Raw genomic sequence first — 20,211 nt, 5'->3', positions numbered from 1 at the left:
TTCACACACATACACCCCACCCCTCAGGTTGTTCCCTGAACAATCTGCTATTTTTTAAGTGTTGTTATGACACTTTTGTTTTTCATTATACTATAGCAACATTAGGACAAAATGGGCAGCGAGGATTCATGTAGCCTTCTCCACACAATTACCCATCTATGAAGTTCCTTTCCTTTTTGGGGAGTGGGTGGATAGGTCTTGTATTCTGAACCACTTTAACATCAGGCCTGGGGAGATACAGTGACTTGAAATAGTATGCTATTAGTCTTCTTTAAAGATTTTAATTGTTTTATTGTATGCATTTTTTTCTTGTTGCAAGCCACCCCAAGACTTTTTGAAGAGGGCAGCCTAGAAATCTTCTAATAAAAAAATATTTTTTCTTTTTTTTTAACACTCTCTCCCCCTACAACTCCGTTTGTTTTCTTTTAAGAAAACCAATACTATGATGTTTTAATGATGTTATAACACTATCATATATACACTCACAAAAAAGGAGATTCCATCACTAAGTACAAACCCATACATTTATCAGGCTTCATAATTATTGGATAACACTATCATGAATTGGTGTACCCACTTTGATGATTGCCAACCATTTTTGTAGCTGGTGAATAAGGAACATGAGACCCTTGAAATGCGGGCAGCCATGCTGTTCCGCACAATACGACCAGATTTTTTTTTTTACAGTGCTACGATATGATGTTACTGCACATGCACCAAAAAAAGGAGGTTCCATCGCTGACAAAGTGCATGATGACATGGCCACGCAATAGGACCTGGGAGATGTGGCTTGAAATCTACATTCTGCCCCAAATGTCCTTGCTGATACCTGGGGGGGCCAATATAGAAAACAACTGTTCCTACCTACCAAGGATGGTCGCTATTTTCGAGTCTATATCCATAGTGAATCATCAGCCCTGTTTTTGTGCCTAGGAGGATGCATTGTTAAAGCTTTGAGAGCCTAAGCCACATCCTGCAAGGCGTTGGGAAAATTTTGAACAGCAGATCACTTACCAAAGGAAAAATGTCATTTTCTTATATATCTTTATCACCACAACAATTGCCCTCTTATCTTGTAAATTTCATTGCAAATGAAGCAGTACACAGTAATGACGCAGACTGCAGAAGCTCCTGGGCTGTCTTCTTTCTATAACAGTTGCAGAACAATTTGGTTTCAATACACTTCTTCTTATCCTATAGCTTTTTAAAAGAACAGGAACAAATCTAGCAAGATCCCAAGGAGGATTGTGTGAGCATTAACTGTATTGCGTTGGGCCTATTCCATTAGGAGAAGTTTTGTTTCTTTCCTAATGGGATAAGGCTAAGCCCTCCTCTGAGTATCTTGCTCTGAACATCCTTGTGCTGGACTAAAGAGCCACCACTACTGAAAGGGATCTGTGGGATCCCGCCCACTAAAATTAAAGCACAGCTACAGCAGTTTCAGTACTTCTGCCCCCACCCCCTCTGGCTTATGCTTCAGTGTTCCAACATACACCTAATCCACAGTTTCCCGACCATTGCACAACGTCCCTTATTTTGGAGCTCCTCAGATGACAGCCTGAATAAGAAAGATGAAGACTGCTTTCTCAAGGAACAACAATACTTGGCAGCAATTAGGACCGGGCACAAGCTGACAAAACAGCCCTCTCCAGCTGTTCTTTTTTCAGGGAAAGAGAGAAGCTCAGGAGCCCCCCATACTGTAAATTTACTTTTTCAAGGGGAGTACAGTCACCTCCTGAATGGATTGCGCCCCTGTTCCCAGTTAATTCCCAGCACTGCCAAGGCAGCAGTGATTATGCATTTCCTTCAATGCAGGGACCTCTCATTCTAATGTTATGGGCTGGCTGCTGTTTTTACCAGGGCCCATTATACCCAAGAGACCTTGTCACACCCTTCAAAGGATCCATTTAAGGCCATGTTTTGGTAGATCTATGTGTCTTCTAGTGAATAGCTCTCCATAAAAAGAAATGCTTGCATGCCTAGAACTGGTATGATGAGAAGGTCCTAACCTAACCTAATATATTTATTTATTTGTGCATAATGATAACGTATAACATGTATTTCCAAGTCTGTTGAAAGCAGCTAACAGCAGGTTTAAAATTCTAATAAAACAGAAAAGATGGATAATAAATCCAACATTCCTCAGATCATAAATCAGTATAAACCCAATGAGAATAAAATAGCTCACGCTTTAAAACTTTCACCCAATAACATGTGGAACAGGAAATGTTTTACATGCTGCTAGGGATGAGAGCCCCCTTCAAGGATCGCTGCCTTGTTGTGGCAAGGGGGCTTGCGTAGTTCAGTGAAGCTATGAGCTATACCGTGCAGGGCCACCCAAGACGGACAGGTCATAGCTGAGAGCTCTGACAAAAGGTGATCCACTGGAGAAGGAAATGGCAAACCACTCCAGTATCTTTGCCATGAAAACTCTATGGACAGTTCCAATAGGCATAACGATATGACGCCGGAAGATGAGCCCCTCAGGTCGGAAGGTGTCCAATATGCTACTGGGGATGAGCAGACGGCTAGTACGAGTAGCGCCAGAATGAATGAAGCGGCTGGGCCAAAGCCGAAAGGACGCTCAGTTGTGGAAGTAACTGGTGGCGAAAAGACAGTCCGATGCTGTAAAGATTTTTATTCCATAGGAACCTGGAACGTCAGATCCATGAATCAAGGCAAGCTGGACGTGGTTAAACAAGAAATGAGAAGACTGAACATCGACATTTTAGGAATCAGTGAACTAAAATGGACAGGAATGGGTGAATTTAATTCAGATGACCATCAGGTATACTACTGTGGACAAGAATCTCGCAGAAGAAATGGAGTAGCCTTCATAATCAATAAGAGAGTAGGAAAAGCAGTCTTGGGATACAATCCCCAAAATGACAGAATGATCTCAGTTCGAATCCAAGGCAAACCATTCAACATCACAGTGATCCAGGTCTACGCCCCAACCACTGCTGCTGAAGAGGATGAAGTTGATCAGTTCTATGAAGCCCTACAACACCTTCTAGAAGCAACGCCCAAAAATGATGTGCTTATCATCATGGGGGATTGGAATGCTAAAGTAGGAAGCCAAAAGATAACTGGGATAACAGGCAAGTTTGGCCTTGGAGTACAAAATGAAGCAGGGCACAGGCTGGTAGAATTTTGTCAAGAGAATACAATGGTCATAGCAAACACTCTTTTCCAGCAACCCAAGAGACGACTCTACACATGGACATCACCAGACGGTCAACACAGAAATCAGATTGACTATGTGCTCTGCAGCCAAAGATGGAAAAGTTCTATCCAGTCAATAAAAACAAGACCAGGAGCTGATTGTGGTTCAGATCATGAGCTTCTTGTTGCAAAATTTAGGCTTAAATTGAAGAAAGTAGGGAAAAGCACTAGGCCACTCAGGTATGAACTAAATCATATCCCTGACGAATACACAGTGGAGGTGACAAATAGATTTAAGGAATTAGATCTGATAGACAGAGTGCCTGAAGAACTATGGATGGAGGTTCGCAACATTGTACAAGAGGTAGCAACTAAAACCATCCCAAAGAAAAAGAAATGCAAGAAATCAAAATGGCTGTCTGAGGAAGCTTTACAAATAGCTAAGGAGAGAAGGGAAGTGAAAGGCAAGGGAGAAAGAGAAAGATACACCCAATTGAATGCAGAATTCCAGAGAAAAGCTAGAAGAGATAAGAATGCCTTCTTAAATGAACAGTGCAAACAAATAGAAGAAAACAATAGAATGGGGAGGACCAGAGATCTTTTCAAGAAAATTGGAGATATGAAGAGAATGTTTCATGCAAAGATGGGTATGATAAGGGACCAAAATGGTAGGGACCTCACAGAAGCAGAAGAGATCAAACAAAGGTGGCAAAATTATACAGAAGAACTATACAAGAGCGAGCTTAACATCCCTGATGACCACAATGGGGTAGTTACTGACCTGGAGCCAGACATCCTGGAATGTGAAGTCAAATGGGCCTTAGGAAGTCTGAGCAACAATAAAGCTAGTGGTAGTGACAGCATTCCAGTTGAACTATTCAAAATCTTAAAGGACGATGCAGTAAAAGTGCTACACTCAATATGCCAGCAAATTTGGAAAACTCAACAATGGCCACAGGATTGGAAAAGGTCAGTTTACATTCCAATCCCAAAGAAGGGCAATGCCAAAGAATGTTCAAACTACCGCACCATCGCACTAATTTCTCATGCTAGCAAAGTTATGCTCAAAATCCTACAAGCTAGGCTCCAGCAATACGTGGACCGAGAACTTCCAGAAGTACAGGCAGGATTTCGAAGAGGCAGAGGAACTAGAGATCAAATTGCCAACATACGCTGGATCATGGAGAAAGCTAGGGAGTACCAGAAGAACGTCTACTTCTGCTTCATTGACTATGCTAAAGCCTTTGATTGTGTGGAGCACAACAAATTGTGGCAAGTTCTTAAAGAGATGGGAATACCAGAACATCTTATTTGTCTCTTGAGAAATTTATATGCAGGTCAAGAAGCAACAGTGAGAACTGAACATGGAATCACTGACTGGTTCAAAATTGAGAAAGGAGTTCGGCAAGGCTGTATACTGTCGCCTTGCCTATTTAACTTGTATGCAGAGCACATCATGAGAAATGCGGGATTAGAGGAGTCACAAATTGGGATCAAGATTGCAGGGAGAAATATCAACAACCTCAGATATGCAGATGATACCACTCTAATGGCAGAAAGTGAAGAGGAACTAAAGAGCCTGTTGATGCGGGTGAAGGAGGAGAGTGCCAAAGTTGGCTTGAAACTCAACATCAAGAAAACAAAGATCATGGCATCCGGCCCTCTCAATTCCTGGCAAATAGAAGGGGAAGAAATGGAGATAGTGACAGATTTTATTTTCCTGGGCTCCAAGATCACTGCAGATGGGGACTGCAGCAAAGAAATTAAAAGACGCTTGCTCCTGGGGAGGAAAGCTATGGCAAATCTAGACAGCATCCTAAAAAGCAGAGACATCACCCTGCCAACAAAAGTGCGTTTAGTCAAGGCTATGGTCTTCCCAGTTGCAATGTATGGCTGCGAAAGTTGGACCATAAGGAAGGCCGAGCGTCAAAGAATTGAGGCTTTTGAACTCTGGTGCTGGAGAAGACTCTTGCGAGTCCCTTGAACTGCAAGGCGAACAAACCAGTCAGTCTTAGAGGAGATCAGCCCTGACTGCTCTTTAGAAGGCCAGATCCTGAAGATGAAACTCAAATATTTTGGCCACCTCATGAGAAGGAAGGACTCCCTGGAGAAGAGCCTAATGCTGGGAGAGATCGAGGGCAAAAGAAGAAGGGGACGACAGAGAATGAGGTGGATGGATGGAGTCACTGAAGCAGTAGGTGCAAACTTAAATGGACTCCGGGGAATGGTAGAGGACAGGAAGGCCTGGAGGATCATTGTCCATGGGGTCGCGATGGGTCGGACACGACTTCGCACATAACAACAACAACAACAAAGGGATGAGAGAGAGGAAGGGGGAAGCTGGTCATCCTTCAACCAGGATCATGGATAAGAAGTTCCTTAAACAGGAACATTCTGTTTGGTATGACTTGTGACCATATAATCCCACACATGAAGAACAAACTGCTACAGCCCTAGATATAAGCTCATCACTTCACTAATCCTTATTAATATTTCCAAGTTACGACGTAAAGCAGGCTTTTTCACTTGACGGCCCTGGAAGGGCTTCCTTAATGGTTGGGATTTTTTAATTATTATTATATTTATATACCGCCCTCCCCGAAGGCTCAGGGCGGTTCACATAAATCAGAACAATACAGATAACTTATATTAACAATAATGAATGAAGTGAAACAACAAGCAACATGGAACAGTAGAAAAATGTGGGAAACATTGAATTAACTCACATATATTTTAACACATAATTTTAAATTTGTTAAACATTTATCAGATATATGACCATATATGGCCATGTCAACCCACCCATGCCTGCCAACATGGTCAATGCTGTGCCTGGAAAGGGTAGAAACTGGAGGGTGGCCCGGATGAGCGTGAACAGAGCTATGCTTCCCAGCAATTTTCTGCATGATCATGCCACCTCCGGGGTTTCTTGAAGCCTGAAGAATGTTTCAGGGGTTTCTCAACAGTACAAACGTTGAGAAAGGCTGTTTGTAAAGTATGCACAGAGAAGCATTTCCAGAAGCACTCTCTTCTTTCCCCCTCCCTGGGGATTGGCAGAGCCTGAGCATCTTTTATTTGAAATGTAAACAGTGATCCATTGTATAGGTTCCCAACTGATCAACTGCACTTTTTTTTTAAGTCCCATCACCAGCCATGTCTGTGATCTTAGACAAAATGAAAGAAAGAAATAATTTATGGCACAATAAACTGGAAAGACCTTCCTATGCAAACCCCATGGAAACGAAAGAGAGATGATGCAAGAGCATCATTTCAGTATGTGGCAGGGCTTCCCTGGTAATTGTGCCAGTAGTATAACTTATCCCATTTAAGTCTTAAAGCCAGTAGGTTGTTCAACCAGAAAAAGTCAACCGTATAACAAAAAAAAGTCATTGTTGTCCAACATTGATTAAAGATGGCGTTTAAATTCAGCAACTATATATTTATAGACATTTAAAGTGATACCAAAATCCGGGTCCTCTAACAGAGTCATTGATAGTGAGTAGAGTGAACAGGCCTCTTATTCAGATGAAGATCCAGAAATTTCCTCCTCAGATCCAAATAGATCACACAGAAAAAGAAGAAATGCTCAATAGTTTCTACCAAAGACCTATCACAGATACAAACTCTAGATTCCCTTTGTTGGCCTGTATGGTGTCCATGTAAGACAGCAAATGCAAGAGAATCCATTTTTGCAACAACAGCAACAAAATCTCCGAGAACGTGGTATCATAATACTACAGAAGGAATACGTAACGGATATTGATTAAAATTTTAATATCTAAGTGTACGGGTGAACATATGTGCCACTTTCCTTCTTGAAGGCCATACCATTCTTTGGCCACTAGGTGGCTACTAACCAAACTAAAAGCACAGTCTTCCCTAAAGCCAGAACAGAGTCCCAATCCACACTGAATGAGTTCAGTTTATCTTTAAGGAAGCAAATCCATCCAGGTTTAGAAGAATCTCATACTGTGTAACTTGGGACTCCTTACTCTCTAGCTTAATTGCAAGCTAATATTTTTAATAACCATCAATCAGGCTAAAAAAGAAATTGTCTTCTGCCTAGTTTCAATTGACAAAGGACATGCTAAAACTACCATCATGGTATTTTGACCATTGTGCGGAACTTCCCTAAATCTAGGAAAATTTGTCTGGATTAAATTTGAGCACATACCCAGGCTACCAATCCACACCGAAATACCATACAAAAGGCTAGTGTTGCCTGAAAAGCATACAAATTGAGCACCTGAAGGGGGGGATTCTTAAAACCTGCAGCTGCAGATATCTCTTTAGTGTGCAAAAGCCAAGAGAATGAATTCTGTATCTCTCAGATATTTATAAAATTGGACTTCTTCCTTGGATTTTTCAAAATTAATTAGCAGCTGTTCATCAGCGTAATACTGAATAGAGATCTTGATTGATTGTCGCAGTCCCACTCTGGTTACTGATACCAGTAATATATAACATGCATCAGGTGGGAGCCCCTGAGTATGGTGCTGAGCAGGTGTTTATGGGGCTTCCTCATTAGCTGGTGAGAGATAGTGACTTGCTTTCCTGTCTGTCTCCACAGGCGCATGACAGCAGTTTAACCGCACCGCCAAGGTCTCATACAGCAGAGACACTGTAGAGGAAGAAAGAGGGTATATTTCTTAGTTGGCAGGTTCCTGCACCAGTCAGAGACTGAAAAGTCAAAACAGACCTTGCTCTGCGTGGCAAGGAACTAGCCTATGGTTCTTAGGTAGACCGGAAGGGAAGTCCAGACTATTAGGGCTCCCCACTGTTGCTTCTCCAAGAAGTGAAGAACTCGGAAGTGGAGTACCAGCAGGTGAGTTCCAAGAGAAGGTGGAGGACAGAGCACTGCAGCTGAGGAGAGGATGGTCCCTGATCAGCTGCCACCCAATCAGGAATAGTAGCCCTGGCAGAGCCAATGAGGACAAGAAGTGTGTTATGCAGCGCCCATTTTCCAGAGGGCACTACAAGGAGCAGCAGCGGCAAAGAGAGCACCTTTGAAGGCAGTCCGGTCCAGTTGAAAAAGCCGTGTGGAGATCTGATCTGCCTCCTATCCCAAACAACTGGTTTCCCTGGGAAGAAAAGGTATCTCCAAATCTCACCTATTTTTATTTAACGTGATGGTTGATGCAAAAACTGGCTAGTGCATTTGCAGTTATAGCTCCTCTCCTGCATGATGTGGTGGTTCAAAGTGGTGGACTCTAATCTGGAGAACGAGGTCTGATCCCCCATTCCTCCACATGCAGCCAGCTGGGAGACCTTGAGCTGTTCTCACAGAGCAGAGTAGTTCTCTTAGAGCTCACTCAGCCCCACCTACCTCATGGGGTGTCTGCTGTGGGGAGAGGAAGGGAACGGTAGTTGTAAACTGCTTTGGGATTCTTTCAGGTAGTGAAAAGTGGGTATAAAAAAACAGTTCCTTTTGTTAGAATTTAGATTGCAAGCTTCTTGGGGCAGGGACCTTCTGTTTTGCTTACTGATCTCTGTTAATTGCTGTGCACATCCATGGTGCTCTATAAATATATGCTAATGGTAATGATTTATTATTTATTCATTTGCACAGCATGTTAGAACAGCTGAATGCTTCACCTAGAGATTACCAAGGATTCACTGAGAGGGGAACTACAGAGCTATCCCAAGCAGACTTAAGCACCTTTCTAAGCTCATTGCACAATCAGTTTCATCAACACTGAGGCTCAGTGGAAGCTCTATCTGCCCATTAATCCCTAGATGGGTGGGTGGGAAACTGCAAATACTCAGAGGCAAACTTTTAGAGCGTATTGCTTCTCATTAATTCCACATACTGCAGCACTGAAAGCATTTTCCTGTCTTGCATTAAACCCTTTGTTGAGGGAGATCTCTTCCTTTTCCAAATCCCCCTTTGCAAACGCCGAGAGAAGATCTTCAATGACTGTCTTCTTGACAGGGTGCTCAGCTGCAGAGGAAGATGAAGGCACCTGTCACTGTGACAGTGGGGCAGAAGAAGACATTTCATTCAGTGAGTGCAGCTTGTCATGTCAAGGTGGGAAAAGATGCACTGCCCAAAATTCCCTCTTGTTTGCAATTATCAAAGGGAGGATGCATGCACACACACACACCGTGACTTTGTTGCCTGGCTGCAAGACAGTGTGCCTTGGAGCTGGTTAATATTTGTACAAGGGCAGACGGAGGGAACAAGATCCTTAACTACACATTTGTTTCTTTTACATCCTCCCTGGATCATTTAATTAGACTTGCTCTGTAAGTTAAATACTTGCAACTCCTGAATTATATCTGTTGGCGAGGCCTGGCCACAAGGTTGTCACCTCTAGGTTGGGAAATTCCTGTAGATTCAAGGGTACAGCCTGGGGAAGGCACAGTTTGGGGTAGGGGAGGGACCTCAATGGCGTACAATGTCATACAGTCCAAAGTACCTGTACATACAATGTCATACCCTCCAAAGAACCTGTTTTCCCCAGGGGGACTGATCTCTGAACTCTGGGGATCAATTGTAAAGCTAGGGGATCTCCAGGCTCCACCTAGAAGTTCACCCAAAGCAAACGAAACCAAAATTCATGAGTCCCAGAGGAAATGGCAGGTGTCAATCATGCCTACTGCTTTCACCCACACTGTCAGTAGTGCAGTCCAAGATTCAGGGACTTATTTCGCTTGGTTGAGGGGAGAACTGGCCCTATTAACTATATATTTTCCCCTTAGGTTCATTGCCAACTGGGGATGCCAACTTCTAGGTGGACATATGAAGAAACACCATCAGTTTCTTGTAGAAGTTCACCCAAAGCAAACGAAACCAAAAGGCAAAAAGTTGTGTCTTCTTGCAATTTATTAAATGCAATCCTGAATAATCTTGCAACCAGAGCAGGGTCCCAGGTATTCAATCCCGCTTTCTAGTACTTCTTCAGTGGTTGCAATTATAGTCATAATATAACATCATATAATATCACCAGTATTACAGGTACAGGATATCACATAGGCAACAGCTCTTCAGTAAAGGGGGCACAACTGAAAAAGTGACCCCTTTACTGAAGAGCTGATGTGATATCCTGTAGATATGTCTCAGCAAGCTATGCAGTGGGGGGGAGGGGGGAAGGTTCAAGATAATTTAGGAAAGACATTTTCACATTGTGAAAGCAGTAGAATAGATAGCTTTGAAGAGAGACCTATCTGGAATCACTTACCATTCTCCCCTTTCTGCACCACCACATATTTGGATTATTTGTTTATTAAGAATATTTACATCTCAAAAAACTACCAATAAAAATGCTTCTGAAGCACCTGTCGGCCTCCATAAAAAAAAGATTAAGTATAAAAGACAGAAATATCTTAAAAATACATATAAACAGCAGGAAGATGATTAAAAGCACAAACGAAAATGCAGATAACAACAGATAAAACTGGAAATTTTTAAATTATAAAACCAAGCAAAGAGGACAAGGTCAGTCAGTGTGTTTATTTAAAAAATAATATTGTGTTTTCATTTTAGAGTCATCCAGCCCTGCTCAAGACCAGCCTCATTCATACGGATTACTTTACACGTGAAGGCCCATTGCCTTACATGAGGATGACACGTTCCCAGTGGGGCCTAGGGTGGGGCCATCTGGCTGGTTGGTTTTTAAAGCAGTCAAACTTGAAACCTGCTGGATACAGTGATGGACATTTCAGTTTTCAGACCCAAAGAATACTGTGGAAGAATACAGCTACTACATCTCACAGTGTGCTTCCAAGAATTCCACATTTGATATACACATATCTATCAGACACAACTGAGAATAGCCATAGATTCAAATGGGTAGCCATGTTGGTCTGAAGCAGCACCATAAAATCAGAGTCAGCAGCACCTTTAAGACCAACAAGCTCACGCCCTGAATAAATCTTTGTTGGTCTTAAAGGGACTACTGGACTCTGAGAAAAGCTTTGGTTGATATGCAGGAGGGCCAGGGGTTTTATTCGCTCACTACAGTGGTGTAACTTTATGGACTGCTATATACAACGGAGCATTCTGAGGGAGCTCATTCGGAGGCCCAACTGGCGCTATCAATCCACATCTGTTTTGCTTCTCCATCAAGCCTCTACTCAACATAGGAGTTTAGAAGCAGCAGCAGCAGCATCTGTTTATTATTGTGATTCAATCCCTCTTTGTCTGGACATTTTACCCTCCCCTCCTCAGTCCGTCTCCTTGACCCCTATGCACTGGCACCACTCACTGCCCTACCCCTGTCTCTTCATCTGCCTCTCTCAGATAATCCTCCAGCCTGTTTTTCTAGTGTCTGATGCACTCTGTTGTTTCTCCCCATCTAGCCGCCTGCTGCAGCATAGGCAGCCATTACTGCTGAAATATATTTAGTCTAATAGCTAATGCAGTTTTAGAATGAATTTTGTCTGTCTCACTGACTTGCCTGGGGATACTCCATTTGATTCCTACCCACCCACCCACACTGTAGTTCCTTATGTTATTAGCAACCCAGAGCTTACTGTGGGTGGAAAACACAGAAGCTAAACAGAGAACTCCTTTTTCACAGAAGTAGTTCCTTTTTCTTTCACAACTTCTGCCTTCTCACAGTTCATAGACAAAACCTCAACAACAAATGCACTTTTTAGCATCACTAGGGTGATTTAAGAAAAGAAAATCCAATTACATACAGAGGGCAGTTCCCACCCCCAGTAACATGAAATTGCCTATAAAGGATAGATTTATCCCTCCCAGGCAATAAATGGTATTTTTAAAGGTTTTTGACATACCAAAAAGATCACAGTAGAAAAGGGAAAAAAGGGGAGAAAGAATTGGCTGGCTAATTCTAGAAACAGATTGGCTGGATAAGAACCCTTGATCCAGTCCAACAGAATTCTTCCATGGACAATGAAATGGTATAATGCTCCCTAACCCACGCACACTGAGAGCTGAAAGAGCAATGATAATTGCCTGTGACGTGCACACATTTTTATTCTGTCCCATTTCCTCAGTGGTGTATGTGGTACTTGAAACATGTGCAAGCCCCCTCAGAAGAAAATTACTTTGTGAGTGCTTCGAGTAATGATGCCCTATCGCACAGCCTTCCACTCTTAAAAATGACTGCCTGCCTCCAGTTGTACTTTTGTCTCCCCTGGTGGCAGAAACTGCTAAGCAGAACTCTCTGCTCTCAAGCTTTTCCTGGTGGCAGTCTTCTGTTCCATTGCCTTCCATTTCGCCACCTGCTTTCCTGCCACAGCTGTTCCCTTTCCTTTTGCTTGAAAGGTCACTCAGAGAAAACCAGACACAGATCAGGCACGACTACTAGGCACCTCCGTCAAATCAGGCCGATCTCGAACATCTCTCTCGCACGTTTTTCCGTTCCATCCCTCTGCCTTCGTATTAATATGATTCATCATTTTTTTGTTTATGTGGTCTTCTCTTCTCATGGCTTGGTGGTTGCAGCTCTCCAGACCTCGCTTCTTTCCACAGGACCTCCTGTCTCCATCTGGAGCAGTGGGCAGCATTCATCCTGCTTTCCACAGCTTTCTCTCTGCTGCTGAAGGAACTGAAAGGAGTCACTCAGGTAGGGTCTTGATCAATACTTTCTTCTCAGATGGATAATTTCAAGCCTCAAATCTGTACTTCACAGTTGCAAACAAAAGAATATAGGCTGTCTTGAAATGTTATAGATCTCTTAGATGGAAAATACTGAAGTTAGGGTTGCCAGCTCTGGGTTGGGAAATACCTGGAGATGCTGGGGCTAGGGAGTGGGTGGGATTTGTGGTGGGGAGGGACCTCAGTGGCGTCTAATGCTGTAGGGTCCGCCCTTCAAAGCAGCCATTTTCTCCAGGAAAATTTATCTCCATCACTTGGAAATGAGCTATAATTCCAGGAGATCCCCAGATCCAGCTGGGGACTGCCATCTCTAACTGTAGTGTAAACAAAAAAAGAAAAAAAGAAAATTGGACATAGATTGTCATGCTTGTCTGAGACCTCAAACTTTTCTGAATCTTTCTAGAAGGTCAGGGTTTTAGTATAAGAAATGCCCAGAAACTTATTTGCTGTGAGGAGTTCAGATGTCTTTTTTTCAAAGAAATGTCAGAGATCTTAACAGATCACTCATTTATTTCAAGTCCTTCTAGCTAACCTATTCATATGTCCCGAGCAAGTTCTCCCTTCTGATAGGAAATGTTAAAAGGCATTGCTGGAACTGTGTTGAGGTGGACCTTTGGTCCAGCATTCTCTCATCAGTAACCATCAGGAAAAGTGGGGTATAAATGTTTTGATATACATTTTAATAAATAAAGAAGCAATGGCCAGCAAGAAACTCCTGGAAAGCTTACCGGCAGGTGATGTTAGAGGCATTTGTTTCCTGTTCCTTGCCTCACCACCCAGTAATTGAAGGTAATCTGAGGATGGGTTCCCATTTACAGTGACACTAGACCTAAGCACCATTATTGTTTATTTCTCAGCAATATTCCAAACATACAGGCTAGAATCTATCTAGAATGCTGTATGCCTAGAAAAATAAAACAAGGATAGATATGCCATGCACAGATCACCCCTTCAAACGTAAGAACTGACAGCACAAACAAATACAAAGGCAGAGGAAGTAAGAGATAGTGGTGCTGTGCAGTAGTTGAAGACATCAAGCTGAGGAAGGGTGGCCAGCTCTTGTTTGGGAAAAACTTGGGAGACCTGGGACAGAGCAGGGAGTGGGTGGGATTTGTGACTGGGAGGGACCTGATGGAGTATAATGCTCTGGAGTCCACCCTCCAAAGCTGCCATTTTCACCAAGGGAACTGATCTCTTTAATCTGGAGAGGAGCTATAATTCCAGGGGATCCCCAGGTCCCACCTGGCGACCGGCATTTTTAACCCAAGAAATTAGATCTCCAGCTAGGTTTGCCAGTTTAGGGTTGGAAATACCTGGAGACTTTGGAGGTAGAACTGGGAGGGAGAGGAACATCACCATCAATTGAATATAATGCAGTGGAGTCCACCCTCCAAAGAAGCCATTTTAAGCAGGGGAACTGATCACGGTTGCCTTGAGATGAGCTGTAAAACCAGGGGATCCCCAGGTCCTACTTGGGGACTTGCATCACTATCTCCAGCTCCTTTTATCCAGGGCTGGTAGTAAACAAACATGTTTCTTTCACTGTTAATGTTTTTCCAGTTAAAGAAGCAAGTTTGCAAACACAGGAAACCAAACAGAAACTACTTCCTCTTCGGACAGAAAACTCCTTGAGCAAGTTCTTTCCTCTCTAATGTGCCACGGCTGTGTCTTTTGCACAAGGGTGGCTGACCACCATGTGGGATCTGGTATCCTGTTGGGAATTATAACTGATCTCCAGACTGCAGAGATTAATTCTCCTGGAGGAAATGGTGGATTTGGAGGGTAGGCTCTAGAGTAGCATATCCCTGAGTATCATATCTCCTGTCCCCAACTTTCACCCTCTCCAAGCACCAAACCAAGTGTCCAGGTGTTTCTCAAGCTTGAGTTGGCAACCCTGTTTGTAGTCATCATTCACCAGCATGGTGTAGTGGTTAAGAGAACAGAGTTTGATTCCCCACTCCATGCAGCCAGATGGTGACCTTGGGCTTGTCATAGCACTCATAGTGAGGCTCTCCCAGCCTCACCTACCTCATAGGAAGGGAAGGTGATTGTAAGCCGCTTTGAGACTCCTGGTAGGGAAAAGTGAGGTATAAAAACAGACTATTCTTCAACAGCAGACTTCCTGCTTTTTTTTAGTGTATTTCCTCCCTGCAGAACAGCAGTTGAACAACAGAAAGACTGCAGATAACAGCCAGCTAGGTAGTTAGGTTTCTCTCTCTCCGTATACATAGTTGTTTCTCTTTCTGGCAAAATGAGATCTGGAGGGGGACTGGTGCTCTGAAATGGCTGCTTTAGGCTTGCATGTTAAAATGGCTGCTAGGGGGTGGAAAGGCTGTAATTGCTGCTAGGGGATGGAAAGGCTGTACACTTCCCAGGAGACTCAGGGAAAGGAGAGGGCCACATGCCCCAATGAGAATGGAGGAGTTAGGCTCCACCAGGGGTTGGAGTGTGTGAGTATTTAGGCTCCAGACCTCCTGGGAGGGGGCAGTCTCTCCGTGATCTCCAAGGGATCTCCTTTCCAGAGAGAAGGCCCTGCTTACTCCAGACCAAGGGACAGGCTCTGGCCTGGCCACCAGAGAAGCAGCCGCCAAGGAGGTGGGTAGTGAGCCTGGCAGGCAAATGTCCACAGGAGCCTCTCCCCCTCTTCAGTAGGGAGTGGAGGGAAAGAGGAGTGCGTTTAGACATCCATTAAGTTCATGCCGGGAGCATGTATAAGTGCTGTGGCTTGATGTCATTTGGTGTGCTGGAGGGAGTGTAAATTTTCCTATCTTAGTGTTAATAGTTTTCTAAACTTGAATTTCGCACATAACCAAGTGGCTGGTGCTCTGGACCACCTAGTCTCCCCTGCTTCAGTAATACTAGTGTTTTGGGAGGGCCCAGGGGAGGAAACCACGCAAAACTGGATTGTTGCCAACTCTCCAGGTGGGACCCGAAGATTGATGGTTTTGACTTAAGAACACCAGGAACCCAGCCAAGGGGTCTCACTGTCCCTCGGAAAGGGGTATCGCAGTCAGTGAGTGGTGGCAGCGACAGACCGGAAGAGATAGGCCCCGCCCAGGGAAAGGATGGAGGGCTGGAACTGGGCCCATCATGGGCTTGGTATCTGTCTGGCCGGTTCCGCCACACTCTTCACAAATAAACTGTTTTAATCTTTAAGCGGCCTGGTGCTTTGCTTTCTCTGCATATTCAAACTCTATGAACAGTGATGGAGCTCATTATCTGTGTGCCATTATTTCATTCTGTAGCTGGCTTATTGAGGTGGATAGCTGCTGATTCAACAGCACATGCCCCTACTAAGCCTTTGTTCTCTACGCCAGGGGTAGTCAACCTGTGGTCCTCCAGATGTCAATGCACTACAATTCCCATGAGCCCCTGCCAGGATTTGCTGGCAGGGGCTCATGGGAATTGTAGTCCATGGGCAACTGGAGGACCACAGGTTGACTACCCTTTCTCTATGCCCTTCCTCCAGAGTCCAGAGACAGATTCTGTAACCTAGCAGAAAAATTCCTGGTAGGTCACTGCCCTTGAATGCCACTGGGAACTCCACTTAGCTTAGCTTGCTGCTACAGGAATATATTGACATCCGAATCCATCCCCACGTACCTGAAGGGAGTGATGGTATAAGCTGGAGAGGAAACAGAAGCTGGGAAGGAAAAGAACATTCTTTTCCCTTTTTGCTTTAAGAAAAATTGGAGCGGGTGGGGGGAAAGAAAATAAAATTCTGGTGGGAAATGAAGTTTCTGAAATTAATCTGGGGTAATGAGGTCTTAGAAAGGGAAATCTGGTGGGAAATGAATTTTGAGGGCAAAATAAGGGTTTGGAAGAACTTATTTTCCGAGGGAACGCAAGGGAAATTAATGTGTTTGGTGAGGGGATGTGGGATGGAAATGGAATCTGTAGAGACGGCAAGCATTTTCAGTTCATGCGGGACCAAGACATGGTAATTGAATCTGGCTGTAGCACACGAACTTTAAGAGGTCCTTCTGATTCTGTACGTTGTTGCCAACTGCAGCCTTCCTGGAGCTCATGAGCAGGGCATGGTGATGGCAAGACTGTGCACCCTTGTGCTAACTGAGGTCCTGTTATTCAGAGCTATACTGTCTCTGAACATGGAGTCTCCATTTATCAGTCATAGCCTAACAGCTGCTGATAGAACAAATCTGGAGTCCAATGGCACCTTTCAAACCAACCAAGTTTAATTTTGGGTATAAGCTTATGCTTCCACGAATTTCTCCAATCTTTTCTAAAAGCCATAGTCCTCAACCCACCTTGTGGGCAGTGTCCTTCCTCCTGTAATGTATTAATCTGAACGATGTCTTACCCATCAGTATCTCGAGAATGCACTTATATCAATCATATTGCAATAGGCATATTTATTTGTGTTATTCATTTATATCATACCCTACTTTTTTTTTTACAATATTCCGTTTCCCCCGTTTTATCCTCACTTTTATCCTTTTATCCTCACTTTTATCACGTTTACCCTGCAAGATAGCTTAGGATAAGAGTGTGTAATGGCCCAATCTCACCCACCATGCTTCCAGGGCAAATTTGAACTAGGCTCTCCCAGATCCTAGCTCAATAACTACTGAACCACACCTCATGGGTAACAAACCCCAAATCTCTTATCAGCTGAGAAATGTACCCATTTAAACAGTTTCCAGAGTGAGATGTGACCCCCAGAAGGACATTAACATCTATGGATTGACTAGGGACAGATCAGGAAAAATGCAATCACTTGGCCTTCCAATAGAACTGTAGCTGGCTAAGAAAAGGAACACCGGATGTGCTAGAAGTGTGCAAGTGAAGTCTAATCTCATCAAATCTGGGAATTTAAGGATGATCAACCCTCATTGGTACATGAATGGGAGACCGCCAAGGAATTCAAGTGTGCTATGTAGAGGCAGGCAATGGCAAACCACCCCTGGTCATCTCTTGGCTTGAAAACCCTACTGGATCACCCTAAGTTGACTGCAACGTGACCCCACTTCCCAGCAGAGGTGGGCCATGATGTAATCAGCAACAAATTTAACTTTCCCCAACCCTCAATTCTTTTGCAGGTGCACCGTAGAAATCCTGAAGGAAAGTCTTCCCATTCTGAAGAGAGATTTTCCGCCCCCGTTCACAGGGATGCAGAGATGCAGCATGAACAAAACCACCAACGCCTCCAGCTGCAGCTCCACTGCAATGCCCATGGAGTGCTACATGGTCTTTGACGATCCTACTCAGAAGACTGTCATTGCTGTGCTGTGCTGCATGTTTGGGAGCCTTTGCTTCTTGGAGAACACCCTGGTGCTGTACCTCATATTTTCTTCCCGAAGGATCCGGAACAAACCTTCCTATCTCTTCATCAGCAGCCTGGCTGCGGCAGACACACTAGCCAGCGTCATCTTTGTCTTCAGCTTTGTAAACTTCCACGTCTTCGATGGGACTGATTCCTCCAAGGAAGTCTTCTTGCTGAAGCTTGGCGGCGTCACCACATCCTTTACAGCTTCCCTGGGCAGCCTGTTGCTGATGGCATTTGATCGGTACATCTGTATCCTTAAGCCATCAGAGTACAAGGTCCTCATAACAAGTAGGAGAGCTTTGATCGCTTTGGCAGTCCTTTGGGTCACCGTTATTTTCATTGCCTTCCTGCCTCTTTTTGGGTGGAACTGCTGCACCATGAACTCCACCTGTTCAGAGTTGTTTCCCTTTGTCGACACCAATTATCTTACAACCTGGATTGCTTCAGTAGCGATCCTTCTGATGTCTATTTTGTACGCTTACGTGCACGTCCTTTGGAAGGCCCGTAAGCATGTGCTGTACATGAAGACGCACTATTCCCAAGCAGGGCAGCAGAACACAAGGATGAGGATGGACATCACGTTGGCCAAGACCTTAGTAATTGTCCTGGTGGTTCTTGTCATGTGCTGGTCACCAGTCTTGCTGCTCATGACTTACAGCACATTTGCCAGACTGGACGACACTGTCAGGAAGATATTTGCCTTCTGTTGTACTCTCTGCCTGGTGAACTCTATGGTCAACCCTGCTATCTATGCCTTAAGGAGCAGAGAGTTGTACTCCTCTTTGAGGAAAATCTGTTCCTGTTTGGGGAGGATGCCAGGCTTCACAGAGAGTAATCCAGAAGCAGAGAGCATCCAGAAGTCCTGCCCAATAGAAACCGTTTATGAAGACGTAATCTGCAACACACAGGCAGAACCAATGAAGGACTGAACCTCAACACATGCACACAGAGGCAGAGGAGATTCTGAAGCTCGTTTTCTGTCGGCTCAGGTGTTCCACCGTGAGCCCAGCAGCATAATTTCCCAGGTTGTGAGTTAGATGCAGTCTTGTTGCCAGCAGTGAGTGACAGGATCGACATGTCCTGAGCAATTTCAGGGGGCTCTTCTTCCAGATGAGAAAAATCCATTGTGGCACAATAGAGTATCAGACCCAGGTTCAAATCCTTGAGTTGCCATGAAGTTAAATGAGTGTTCCCAGGGATGGTCTTAGCCACAAGGAATCTGGGGTAGCTGCCACAAGCCCCAGGCTGGGCAGGCCCCCCACCTCCCCGTGGCCTCACCTGTCCTCCAGCAGTGGAGGGAAGAACATGCCACTGTGGCACACCCCCACCCCCTCTGGGGCTCAGGCAGCTGGCTCTGCAGTAGGAGTGTATGCATGCCCACCATTTAGCAGCTGACACGGCAAAGTGAGGCATTGTTCTTCTGGTGTCCCATCCTAGACTTTTGCCTTGGGCCCCAAATCACTAACACTGCCCCTGAGTGACCTGAAACTTGATAACCTACCTCACGTTGTTGTGAAGTTAGAACAGGCAAAAGAGAACCATGTGTGTTGCCCTGAGCTCCTTTCAGAAAAGGCAGGATACTAATGTGCAAGAGCTATCAGACTCAAAATAGGCGGTTGGCTCCTGAACAACCTTAATTGGAACCATGTTTAGAAAAACTTCTTCTTTGAGGGTGTGGTTATGTTATAGAGCGAATTGCTAAGCATATGGTAGGAGGAGGGCTGTGGCTCAGTGGCAGAGCATCAGCTTGACATGCCAAAGGTCCCAGGTTCAGTTCTCAGCATCTCCAGCTGAGAGGACCATACTCTAGCCGTCGTGAATTGAGCTACTGCCAGCTTCTCTAAGCAGTACTGACCCTGAGGGACCATTGATCTGATTCAATAAAAGCGTGACACATTTCAACACTTGCAAAACAGGATTGTGTGTGGACAAGGCCTCTTCTTACACAGTTAGTGAATTGAGCTATTGCCAGCTTCTCTAAGCAGTAATGACCCTGAGGGACCATTGATCTGTTTCAATAAAAGTGTGACACATTTCAACATTTGCAAGACAGGATTGTGTGTGGATGAGGCTTCTTCTTACACAGTTAGTAATGAGGGGCTATCCAAACAGAAGACTCATTCACTTTGGATCAAGATTTGACATGAATTATTTATTTTATACTTTATTTCTACCTTGTCTTTCTGCTCAT

General features: G+C 44.3%; 1 protein-coding gene across 5 annotated transcripts in view; it reads left to right on the top strand.

Annotated features, from left to right (window-relative positions):
* Positions 1-19,938, top strand: part of CNR2 (cannabinoid receptor 2) — a 28,956-nt gene extending 9,018 nt beyond the window's left edge. Inside the window, exons 1-4 of one of the 5 annotated variants that reach the window (XM_077337609.1) lie at positions 8,129-8,259; positions 9,098-9,169; positions 12,608-12,701; positions 17,794-19,938. In XM_077337609.1, the coding sequence (XP_077193724.1) occupies positions 17,864-18,949 (1,086 nt within the window). In that variant the 5' untranslated portion in view covers positions 8,129-8,259; positions 9,098-9,169; positions 12,608-12,701; positions 17,794-17,863 and the 3' untranslated portion in view covers positions 18,950-19,938. Of the gene's footprint in view, positions 1-7,735; positions 8,260-9,097; positions 9,194-12,580; positions 12,702-17,793 lie in introns of those variants that run through there. The other 4 variants (XM_077337606.1, XM_077337610.1, XM_077337607.1 and 1 more) reach the window with 4 other exon arrangements.
* The last annotated feature ends 273 nt before the right edge of the window (positions 19,939-20,211 follow it).

Source organism: Paroedura picta, chromosome 5, assembly GCF_049243985.1.
Source record: "Paroedura picta isolate Pp20150507F chromosome 5, Ppicta_v3.0, whole genome shotgun sequence".
In the NCBI taxonomy this organism is placed as follows: domain Eukaryota; kingdom Metazoa; phylum Chordata; class Lepidosauria; order Squamata; family Gekkonidae; genus Paroedura; species Paroedura picta.
This window is presented reverse-complemented; position numbering and strand designations above follow the sequence as displayed.